General features: G+C 46.9%; 1 protein-coding gene across 3 annotated transcripts in view; it reads left to right on the plus strand.

Annotated features, from left to right (window-relative positions):
• Positions 1 to 12,623, plus strand: part of MUS81 (MUS81 structure-specific endonuclease subunit) — a 309,816-nt gene that overhangs the window by 230,214 nt on the left and 66,979 nt on the right. For all 3 annotated transcript variants that reach the window (XM_086938075.1, XM_086938074.1, XM_086938076.1), the window contains one exon: positions 7,897 to 8,022. In XM_086938075.1, coding sequence (XP_086794201.1) covers positions 7,897 to 8,022 — 126 coding nt within the window. The remainder of the gene's footprint in view (positions 1 to 7,896; positions 8,023 to 12,623) is intronic.

The raw sequence follows: 12,623 nt of genomic DNA on the forward strand, positions 1-12,623 counted from the left end.
TACCTACTGGCTATCGCCAGTAGGTAATATAGATATATAGATATATATCTTCCAAAAAAGTTGCCCCACAGCGAGAATGCACTCAAAAATAGACGAATTCTGCAATTCTTAGCAGCATTCTTTATTACGGTGAAACCAGCATGCTTTGTCCAGAAACCTTAATTCACCCAACGCGTTTCAAAGCTGCTTGCTTTTTTTTCAAGGGCATATGCTTGCAACTGAGGCATAGACAAATGGAGGTATGAGTCACTTACTTAATCCTTTTTAATTACCCTCTGGTGGGCTGACCATGTGATTATAGCAACAGTCATTCTGGGACTCGTAGTTCCTTCGCTTGATAATTAAAGCCCCTCGGTGGGTTCTCCCTCAGTAACATTTGTGCAAATTCAAAGCTCACCAGTAAGCCTCTGGATAACAAGTTCTCTCCCAGGTAAGGACAGAATGTGACACAGCTTCGGGGTAAACGTTAAAGGTTTTCTTGGATGTATTGCGCTCAGCATAAAAAGCCTTGAAACGCTTGGCAGATACTTTTCAGCCTTCAAATGGCTTTCATCAGTGCCCGTTCCAAGTGGCTTCTCTTTTCTCTGGGGGTTAGCTATTGCGATGTTTTAACTACGACCACTCCCAGTCAGGTGGTCACTTGCCCCTCTTCCACCTCTAAGATGCAAGGCACCTCGTGTTTCTCCTGCCAAACCGCTGCATGCTGGGTGTTGGAGTCCTCCGTGAAAGCCCATTGAGTGATGGTGCTTTTCAAATATCAGGTGATGTCCCACTCTTAGTTGGCTGGGTAGGCCCCACACTGCCACAGTTGCCTGAAGGAGCCAAAGCCTTTTCAAGTCCCCCTTCTCAGGCGCTAAAATAATGCCTCCTCTCTCCCCATGTACCTGTAACATCCAAATGGCAATAACCAGTACCGGCGGGGCTCTGCGGTGCAGATACATGCACAACCAGAAGTGCAGGACGCCCGGGGTGCTCCAGACCGAGAGGGTGTGTCGTGAACCAACTCCTGCTTTGCTGGCTGAATACGAAGACCAAGTTCTCTCCCAGGTAAGGACAGAATGCGACACAGCTCCGGGCTAAACTTTAAAAGCTTCATTGGATGTATTGCGTTCGGCATAAAAAGTCCTTGAAATGCTATATATATATTTTTTTTTTTTCATCGGAATCACACACTCAATAAGTGATCCCCACACTTAATGTGATCACTCATACAGTGTGAATAGAATTTCTCAAATACAACAAACATAGTCATCATAAATAAGAGGTCTGAGTAAGGGTTTCTTTTGTCAATATATATACAAACTGAAAACAATGCAGTGCTAAAGTGAATGTGACTGTAAAAACCCAGGTTCATCCTTTAGTTATTGATTTTTTTGGAGCAATTATTGCACATTCATAATTGATCCTAATCCAAAAGTGAGCCAGAAATAAAAATGTAGAAGTTTAGAATCCGGCTTTTTCAAAGGGTCTCTTTAGGACCAAGTCGTTATGGCTTAAGAACCACAAGTGGGACACTAATGTGTGTTCAACACCATACTTTCCAGATCAGCGGAAACATGGGCCCCCTGGGTCCCCGCCTTTATAAAGTCTGAAAGGGATCCCTTGATGGACATGATTCCCTACTTGCCGATAGAGATCCGAGGGTCTAACCAAGAATTCACTCTGTATGTGCGGACATGTAAATACTCCGTCTGTAGCCAGCTACGACAATTGAGCACTAAGTTGGGTAAAAGGAGGCTTTTACTCGCCAAACCGTTCCAACCACATAGAGAGAACGCTGTCTCTTCATGAAAGGCGTCTCCAACTGGTGGTGGCGCACGGTCTCTTTCAGCAGTGGGGAGAGCCTTGGTTAGATCTGTTCATCTCCGTCGATAACATTCAATATCAGCAGTTTTGCACGCTGGAATTTCCAAGGCCGCTCTCACTCGGAGACACTTTTCGTCTCGAGTGGAGCTCAGCCCTACTGTATGCCTTTCTGCCCAGGCCACTCCTGCCCAGAGTTCTCGAGTAAATCGCGAACAACCAGGTTCAAGTCATCCATGTGGGTCTTGACTGGACATGGAGGTTCTGGTATCCTGAGCTACTATGCATGACCATCTATCCTCTGATCAGGCTGCCCCTTCTGAAGGATCTTCTGTCACAGCAGCAGTAGAGAGTTCTTCAATCGAACCTGTCAGCTATCTGTCCTCTTGCATGGAGATTGAGCAGCGGCAGGTAATAGTTTTCAACCTTCCTCCTGAGTCTGCAATGTTTTTCTGGCAGCCAGGCGTCCCTCCACCAAGATGGTACACTTCTGCCTTTCTAGGCGATTTGTATCACGTTGTACAGAAAAGTCAATTGACTCACTTTCTGCCTCCCTTTCTGATATTTTGCTTTTTTATTTTTACCCTTGCCCAGCAGGGCTCTGCTTTGGGCACTCTGAAGGATTATATTTCTGCTCTGTCTGCCTTCTTGCGGCTGCCTGACCAACCCTCTTTTTTTAAGTCCCTCATTGTAAATAGATTTTTTGAAAGGCCTTGTACATATATCCCCCCTTTTCCTTTTTTATGCCTCAGTGGAACCCTAATTTGGTCCTCACATTTTGGATATGTGTTGCTTCCAAGCCTCTTCACAATTGTCCCCCCTATGGCTGTTCAGTATTAAAACAGTCTTCCTCTGGCAATTTCATCTGCCTAGAGGGTGAGAAAGCTGCAGGCTTTGTCATCCAAGCCTCTCTTTTTCTCGGTTTACCCTGACAAACAGGTGCTTCACTCTAGGACCTCGTTGTTGCCAAAATTGGTCACACCATTTCATGTGGGCCAGTCTGTCACCTTGCCCACCTTCTATGCTCCTCCACATCCTTCCAAAGAAGAGGAGTGTAGGAAAGTGCCCCCTTTTGTAATGGCCACCCCTCCTTTTTGCCTGGTATTTGATGCTATTTTAACTGAAGTACACTAGATTCCTGCTAACCAAGTCTACAATGCCAGTGCTCTTTCCATAAAACATGTCAACTACAATTGTTCCACAGTTAGCAAGACGTTTATCTTCCCTGTAAGTCTTTAGTAAATGGTACCATAGGTATCTAGGGCATGGATACTAAAGAAGGTCCCTAAGAGCTGCACCGTGCATTGTGCCACCCTAACCCACCCACCTCCAAACTCATGCAGACTCCAGGCTGTGTGAAATGGTGCAGACAAAAGTGAAAACACGACATGTCACACACCCTGTGTGCCATGCCCACAGACACTGCATGCAATATATGTAAGTCACCCTTTACAGCAGACCTTATAGCCCTAAAGCATGCTGCATTATATTACATGTGAGGACATATCTGAATGAACCGATATGACCCTGTGCTGTCTAGTTCAATTGCCAGATGGTACAAGTAAATAGGGAAGCCATCTTAAGTATATGTACTGGGCACTGATCATTACGAGCTCCCCAGCTACATGGCTTTACTAAAACCTATTGTGTTTGGTATCAAAAACCTTGTCTTAATAAATCCCTATTCATGCCAGTAGAGGAGTTATTAAGATATACAACAAGAGGGCACTTTGGAGGTGCTCCCTGAAACCTATCAGCATCTTAATGTGCTGGCTGACTGGTATCATCCAGTCTGCCACCATAGGCGTGTTTCTGACCCCCTGCAGCTAAGAGCCCGTGCTCTCTGAAGCCAGAAACAATGCATGCTCAGGAGAAAGGTGTTCACACCTTTTCCAGCAGGATGGCTAGTGAACCTCCATACCAAGGCCAGGGACTTCAAAGCCCCTGCCACCGTTGATATATGATCCCTGCTTCCCCATACCTATGTGATGCTACCCCTGCCCTGGGGCCCATTTGGTACAAGGGCAGGTTGGAAATTAGCTATACTATGAGGCGTGATGCACTACCAGGCCAGTAACTCCCCTTAAGGTGGGTTGCCTGATGTCCCCCATGAAAGAAGGGTTCCACCATTTTGATTTTTGTGGAAATAGGAATTCTGGGAGAGGGTTATGCCCACTTCCAACAAAGTGGTCATATAGGGGGTGTAGTGACCCCAAGGGTAAGTAGCCCAGTGGCAACTCCTCTTCCCTCCTCTTTAACCCTAAGTTGAGTATTTAGGTGCCCCCTGATACCAGGAACTTAGATTTGTCTGACTGAAGAGAGAAGAGGCGAAGAATGAAGAACTGTTTACTGCTGGTGGACATTAGCGTCAAACCCTGCCTGCCTACCTGCTCCTGTTCCGACAATTGCTACAACCCGACTCGTCCTGCGCTGCTGCATCCTCCAAAAGCCTTGGAGGGCCTCCAGCACTTCGACAAGCCGGCAGCATCTCCCTTGAAGTGGAGGAGCCACTTCCCTGCATCCTGCAGGCACCGACCGTAATGTCTGGTTCAGCATTCTGCTGCTCACCGGGTCCAATGACGCAGAAGCCTCCTAGGAATAGGCCACCGTGCTCCTAGAGGTCAGATCCGTCTGCCCAACCAGTGAGAAGATGCCAGGACCAACTGGAGCCGCCTTCCACCAATACCCAGGGTACTGGACCACTTGCAATAACCAAAGCTTGTTTGAGTCCAATCCGGACTCACACATTGCAAGATCGTGCAGCCGACAAGGGACGTCCGCATCGCAGTGGCCAACCAAGAGTGGGCCAGCTGTCCTGCTTTGTCCTGATATCCGTGGTTGCCTTTGCCGCACGGGCACCAGCCGACCAAAACCCTCTGCACCCGAGCTCTCTGGCCCAGATCTACGACAGCTGACAGTGCTCCCCTGCTCCCAGGACCCCCATGTACCGAGCCCTCCATTGGGAGCTCCCTGACTATTCCCCAAGTCCCCCTCTGCAGCCTGTTGCTACGGTGTAGTGCTCAAATCTACCAGCTCATCCAGCACCTCTACACCTGGACACTCCATGGCAGGTAAACTTGAAATGCTGGTTGTACTTTGGACCTTGGCCCCCCTAGCACCTTAAGTCCTTAAGGGGACCCCTGAGAACCGATTGCAAATACTTCTCGATAGGAAAGCATTACTGCGTAAGAATGCATTTGAGTGAACATGTTGCTTACCTGTAAAAATTGCTTGGTGTTAAAATAAATATAAAAATACTTATTTTTCTAAATTGGTCTTGAGTTTCTTCTTGAGTGTGTGCCCCATTTATTGACTCTGTGCGTGTTCAATAAGTACATTAACACTAACCTCTGAGAAGCCTAAACTGCACTACCTCAGAAGGGAGCATTTGAGATTGTTCATTTAAGCCCTGTAAGCCAATAATGGTCATCTGAACTGTCTCCATAGTATACCTCGTTTTGATGTACTACATAAGAAGCCAACTTCCTACAAGGAGCTAAGCCACCCTCTGTACCCAAAAGAGCACTGTCGTTCTACTGTGACCGTACACAAGAATTCCGGGTGGACAACAAACTCTTCGTGGGGTATGTTGGCGCAAAGAAAGGTTGGGCGGTGCAGAAGCTCACCATGTCTCTATGGGTTGTACTCTGCATCAAGATCTGCTATGCGACGAGACCGGGAGACCAGTTGCCTTTACCAATGTTTGTTCCAAATTCTTAAATAGTCTTTACTTTCCAGGTTTTCCTGCACAAAAGTACCATCATAAACGCTTTAATAGCCGGCTATCAGAATTAATGCATCTCTGAGCGGAAGGACTGCCCAGCATAATAATCTTCTGGTGCAAAACATAACTTGTTGCCCACAGATCAGATTTGGGAAGCACAAGTAGATCACCATTGAACTGAGAAATATACACTAATTGCTGATTAGCAAAGGAGTAAAACGAAATGCTGCATACCTCCATATACATGCCATCTCTGATTCTATAACGTTCAACAACGTACCAACAGGTATTATTCTTTTAGGCGATTATGTAGAGCCTATACAATAAATGCAGATTGGGTTCAGAGGTTTGTAGGGAGTTGAACGTGACCTCTGGATTCTGACGTTAGCGTGAGTTGCCCCTTTCCAACTCAGACTCACGCCGACATCACAAAGAAGAGGTCGCTTTCAACTTCCCACGAACCTCTGAACCCAATCTGGACGCTGCCTTTATTCATCTAGAGTCCCCCCGCCCGGATGTCCTCATCTTGACGCCTGCCTCGGCTAGTACACGTAGCCACCCCCGCCTGGTTTCAGCGCCACAAGGATCCCGGACGCCAGAACCTTCAAGCCGGGTCCATATCTTCACAGGTGGTAATCCCTTGGCACACCAGTTCAGAAGTGCCGCCCTTTTTATCCATCCACTTGGATTTCCTGCACATCATACCTTGGATGCATCCCCGGTAGTACCATTGTTTGCCCCAGACACAGCACCGATAATTCTCCATGTAACCTGGTCCTGAAGATGACCTGAATTGATTACAGGTCGAAACACAGTCAACCTCCCAGTGCAACCTTTAGTTCTCTAACTTGTTGATTACTTTGATTTTCTATTACAGTTTCTTTTGAACTCTTTTAGTATTGCAACCATTTAAGTGACTATGTATTTTCCTTGCACCTTTTTCACAGTTTTTCTTACCTCACTTGTCACCTGCGCCGTTCACTCATTCACTCGAACACTACTGTGCATAAGATTCTATGGGTTACACTCACACTTAATGTAAATAGTGCTGATACCGTTTTATGTATCCTATTTTCTCATATATAGACTGCTCCTTATAAATTCCTACAACCAGTGATGTCTCCTTGTCTCTTCCTTTTCGGCATTTAATGTATATGCTCTACATAATTGTCTAAAAGAATATTACCTGTTGAGACGTTGTTGAATGCTATAACACTAGACGCCCAGGTCTTAACTGGTTCTACGAGTAACCTCTTCTGGTTTGTTTCTGTATTTCTGATTCTAGCCCTCTTTCCTCCACATAAAGTCTAGATAAACGTTTTATATAGTTTATGTACTTTTTTATGCATTCTCTCTTATCAGTGTCTTGTATCTTTAATACCAATAGAGAGAACTGTTACTTTTCAGTTCGCTGTAGTTCACGGGAGATATATTGTTATTAATTTCACAAAAAGAGCTCCAAAAAGGGGGCCAAGACCCTCCCTTTGAACCAATAATTTCTTATTTTGTGCTCCTTTATTTGGCTTCTTTTCCACAGCGCCCTATGATCTTGGTGTCCTTGGCCCACTAGTTTGGCATGCTGTTGCTTTAACATTTGTATTGCATACTGTGATATGAAATTGTGGTAAATCTGAAAAGCATGTTGAGTATAGAATATACAAATATTAGTCCTGTTGGAAGTCAGTCAGCTGTGTTATTTAAAAATTTAAAATTCCTGTTTTGTGGCTGTATGAAATAAATCCTTTCCCTGGAAGGCAGTGCCTTACAGCAGTATACTGTTGTAAATTGTTCTGGTATGCTTTTGTGATAGGATCAGCTCCTGCTCCTTAAGAACAAAGGCAACTCCCATTGCTGCTTTTTCCAAAAATGCTGCAGAGTTGGAAATATGCAATTCTGCTACCTTAGAACAATTACATACTTTGCAAAACACTGAGGTTTGGGTGTTAAATTCAGAGATCATTCCTAATTTGGCAGTACGACTGAAAAACCACTGTGCACCACACATCTCAATGTTTTTGTTTTATTTTGCCTGTAGATTTAGTGGGAAGATCTCTGAAAACATCTTGATGTGAAATACATAAATAAATGTACTTACTAGCATGTATGGTTTAACAGGCTTTGAGATATGAAGCACTTCTATGTTTATTCCACCAGCCACTCTTACATTTTGTAGTTTGTACAATTATGAATATGAAGGGTAAAGAACTGATATAAAAATAATGGGAGAGAGCTACTGAAGCCCAGAAGAGGAATGTTGGGATAAATGTGTATTTGCACAGCCTGTTGCTCTCTTAGAGGACAGTGATGGTTCATGGAGTGATGCGCTCAGCATTCAAGAGTTGCATGTAAACTGTTTTTTTGTTTTGCAGGACAAAACCCTCCTGAGCTGTACCAAGGAGGAGGAGGCAAAGTGTGACCGTTCCTTTTCGCCATGTGCAGATTCCTGCGTGCTAATGACCTTTGGTGAATTCAACGAAGGAGCTGTCAAAAACAAAGTAATGTCAGCTTTACATATCAGAATTTTATCGGAGAAAAATAATAAAATTAATAGTGTTAGCGTGGAACAATAGTAAAATTATTTAAAAAATAATCCATATGTATTAATATTACATTGGCAATTTTATGTAAAAATGTTTTTAAACTGAGATTCTAAATAGGGTCATTGACCCAATACACAGACATAAAATCAAACAAATTCACACAAATAAAACCAGAGTATGGTGCGATAGAGATATATTATGCTGTCTAACCATAATTATCTCACTTCTGATCATTGCAAAAAGTACATGAAAATGAGTGACTGCAGGAAAATGTGTTGAAGTTTCGGTCTCTAATTGTCAAGCGTAGTCGAGGCAATCCTCAGTACAAAAGGATTTCGAATAGGTCCCTAGTGTAAGAATCAAGAGTTCTCCAGTATTGTATCTTTTATAAATTCACATGTTTGAATCTTCTCGATCGTCATGGTGGGAGTCCCTCAGTAACAGTAAAATAGCCGTATTAAAACTTCAAATGTCCATAGGAATTCACTAGCTTTTAGAAATCTATTACAATTGTTCTAAAACATCTAAACCTTAGCCAATCAGAGCGTAAACTATAGATTCTCCTTCCCCTGCAGTGCCACCATGCCTCAGACTTCTTACCGCATGTCGTGTGTTGGAAGCCTCCCTGAGCTTTGCTCAGTCAGACTGTTTCTACTGTTGCCCTTTTGAACTTCCAGCTAGCTGTTCATCTCTTCACTTCATATTTATTCTGTGGTACAGGCCAGGAGTCTGAGCACCTATGTTTCCTTCATAATGCCAGAGTGTAAAAAAGGGTTATAGAAAGTCCAGACTATATTCTGAGGACCCACATATAGAGTGTCTTAACTGCCTGTATCCAGACCACAAGCCCAGAAAATGCAAGTACTGTTGTACTTCCTCCACAAAAACTCTCAAAGACCGTGAGTGTAGGCTGCTTCTCTGGCTGCAAAGGAAAAAAGCAGCAAAAGGGTCTGACTCTGAGGCTGAGGAGAAGCCTCATACCTCCTCGAGGAAGAGAAAAGAAGAAGGATCTTCCTCTTCGCTTAAGGACCCTAAAAAATCCAGATCTCAAAGTAAGGCGAGGATTGAGGAGAAAAGAGTCAAGAAAGACCAGCCCTGTCCATCTTCTTCTCACCAGAGGTCTGGTTCTACTCCACCGTCGACGCCTCATACTCCTTCCAGATATTCTTCAGCTGAAAAAACCCGCTCGTCGATGGTTCTGTTACGAAGAAATCTCTGCCTACGGCCTACGTCTCTACTGGAACTGGTGCTCCATCAACGGTTTCATCAGCGACGGCTACTACGCCGACAGTCAAGATGACGACGGTGGTTGCGTCCACGACTGCAGGGGTATTGTCACCGTCGTCAGCTGAGGTTAGACGTTCTCCATCGGCAAGGCTTTCACTGTCGACGGTTCAGCACGTTCATTCACCGTTGGCGACTCTTCAACCGCAGCAGTCAGTTGTGCTGTCGACTGTCCCGATGACGATTCCGTTGACGATCCCATTGATGAAAGAAAAAGTTGGTCTGCTTCTGAAGCCGATGCCTCCTCTTCTGCAGGACTTTTCAAAGATTTCTCCATTAACACCTACATGTCTTGTGAATTTCCAGGATTCTGAAGATGATGGTCCTTCATACAGTCCTTCACAACTCAGGGTTAAGTGCCAGAACTCGGAGGGAGAAGAGGCTATGGATGATCCGTCTACTTATTTGGAGGGGGACTATTCCTTCTTGCATATATGGCGTCCCAGTCCGCAACGTTTGGACGTATTTCAAGAGCACTATCCTTATGAGGAACAGGAAGAACAAGCTCAAGAACCCTTTATCAATATTCCTGTGTCATTGGTAAGTAGTGTGGCTCACTGGTTAGAGGCGGCAGACCCGAGAGCAGAGGACGGCCCGGGACCAGGGTTCGATTCCCGGCGCGGCAGGTTTCTGGACCAGGGTCAGCGGACTCGATAATTCTCTCGCCTCGGTGCCCACTCTGATCAGCGATCACACTCGGCAACTCTGGGCATTAGCTTGCCTCATCTTCACTAACGGCCCCACCAGACCGCCGGGGATGCCTGGTCTCACCCTGGAGATACCCATTAAGGGACCATCTCTCAGGGAAGCCAGGAAGGGTTTCGCAGCGGTCGAAGCGCCTTGGGACCCGACGGGTAAGTAGTGCGCTATATAAATGCCAATACATTTACATTTACATTTGGTAACTGATCTTCGGTTAATGCTGAATGATTATTACAAAAGGTTTCCTGAAGCAAACTCTGTATCTGATAGAGACTACTAGCAGCAGATTCCTTAACGTAGAATTATACCCAGGCGTGAGACTGGATCCGGAAAACTTTTCTGCCACAGCATCCCTGCGCGCCGGGGGGGACAGCACCACGTGACTCCGCCCTGATGTCGTCCGCATTCTTGACGTTAGCAAGGATACATAAGTCCCACCCGGCGCGCCTACGTCAGTTTTTCTCTTTCCGCGTGCAACGCGGATCCAGATTACTGTCCTGGCCTGTTTTCAGGCCTTAGATTCTTTTTACGCTTGGCGTTTAGTGAAACAGTGCGCGATTGCCCTAGGGCTTCAAGACGTGTACCTCCTGTGCACGTCCCATGTAGGCAACGGACCCTCATCCGATTTGCATGTGGTGCCTGGGTGAGCACCTCGACTCAGAGTTGCGACGCCTGTCAACACCTTAAGCCTAAATCACGCCGGAGTGCCGGATGAAGTTGCTGTCGGCACGATTATCCAGGTCGGTGTCGTCCCAGCGTCCGTCCCCTACCTCGGAGGCAAGGAGCCGCTGGTTTTGTCTGCGGAATCGCTTTTTACCGCGGCCCTTTGGGCGTGGCTCACCGGCTGGTAGGTCTTTTAGTATGTCTCCGAGGCCTTGTCATCCTTCCGCGGTGGACGCCGGCTCACCCAGGAACAGGTGGGCCGCCTGTCTGCTCCCTACCCACCATTTCCCAGCACAGAGGCTTCTAGGGCCCAATTGACAGCCTACGCTGCGGCCCTGCAGGCTTCTCTGACCCTTCCTCCACCTCCTGTGACGTCTGCGGATCCCTTGCCTTGCACGGGGACTTCAGTGGCTTTGCCTGCGGCTCCAGCCCCGGTGCCGAAGGTTTTGGCTTCAGGTCGTATTAGATTGGCATCATCGGAGAGTAGTCTTTCGGGGCTTCCCTCATCAGTGCCTAGCATCCCTGCCTCGCCACAAATCCCTACGGGCTCCCTGTGGTGTCGCAGGCGATCGCCAGGACTCCGGGCATGTCCCCCTCGATCCTCTGAGCAGGCGGTTGCCTCATCAGAGGTCGATTTGGCGCCGTGAGCCTTCCTCCCCGGCTCCGGTGGAGTAGCGGGTAGAGGCCGGGGCCTGGGGCGCCTTCCCGAGTCCCTCTTAGTCCTCGGCGCGGGTGACTGCCCTTTCTGAGATCTAGCCGGTGTCGTTTCTGTGCCGCGCCTTCGCTGGTTCGGCGTCGGCCTCGCCCCATTCCCCTGGAGAGCACGTGGTGGCAGTGTGAGAAGGTGGCCTGATATGCAGTGCTCACTATTCTAGTGATCACTATGTATCAGTCCAACAACCCTTATTGATGATTGGTTGTAAGTCAACCTTATAGACCAGCTATCCTAGTAGCGTGGATACGAGCAGTCTAAGGCTAAAGACTCGAGAGGGCGTGTTAAGCCAGCTGTTATACCACACATATACCCCTTGAACACCAAGTGAAAGGACACCACACAAGTGTTATGAAAATAAACAGTGTATTTATTAGAATCACAACAGCCCTGTACTCTTTATGAGGACAGGGTACTAAGCACAAGACAAAACTCTTACGAAAATACTTAAGTTAGCACAGTATATACAAATGCCCGAGGGGCACGGAAAACCATATACTCTGAAAGTGGAATGCGAAATTACTAGCAGGTAAGTACAGTACTAATAGGCTTTGGAATCGCTAGGACTTGACTATAGAATCGTTAGATTACTTCTAGGAGACCCAGGGGACTCGGGTGCAGAGTGTGCACTCTCACGCGTGATGCGGGACAAAGTCTATGGTAGCTAGTAAAGACAAAGTTAGTGTTCTCGGGCGAACCCGACCTGGTAGGAGGAAAACAAAAGTGGATTCTGACCCTTGGATAGTGAGGCTATGCTGGGGCACCGAAATGCCGAAGTTACCTAGCCCAGGGGCTGCAGCTGCATAGGTCTCAAAAGACGTTGGGAATCCTCGTAGACGGACCAGGAGCCTGGAAGAAAGATGCTGGCAGGCGACCAGTGAAGAGAGTTCGAAGTGATCCAAGCCTGGATCTTGAAGATGGACGATACCTGAAAGCAGAGGGGACCAAGTTCGTGACTACTAGCCAGTAGTCAGGTGGCACCAGGAGGGCACCGGATGGTAGTCACCTCGACTAGGTGAGTGGGCGACGCTGTGCTCTGCAGATCTCACGGACCAGGAGGCGTTGTCGGCGACCAGGATGGAGGAGCGAGCTGTCCCACGATGGATGAAGCTGTCGGCGTCGCTGGACCCAGGATTGGGCAACAAAGCCTTGGCTAATTCAAGCCCACGCGGTGGACCTAAAATGGCGTCTGGAG

Source organism: Lissotriton vulgaris, chromosome 9 (genome assembly GCF_964263255.1).
Source record: "Lissotriton vulgaris chromosome 9, aLisVul1.2, whole genome shotgun sequence".
In the NCBI taxonomy this organism is placed as follows: Eukaryota; Metazoa; Chordata; class Amphibia; order Caudata; family Salamandridae; genus Lissotriton; species Lissotriton vulgaris.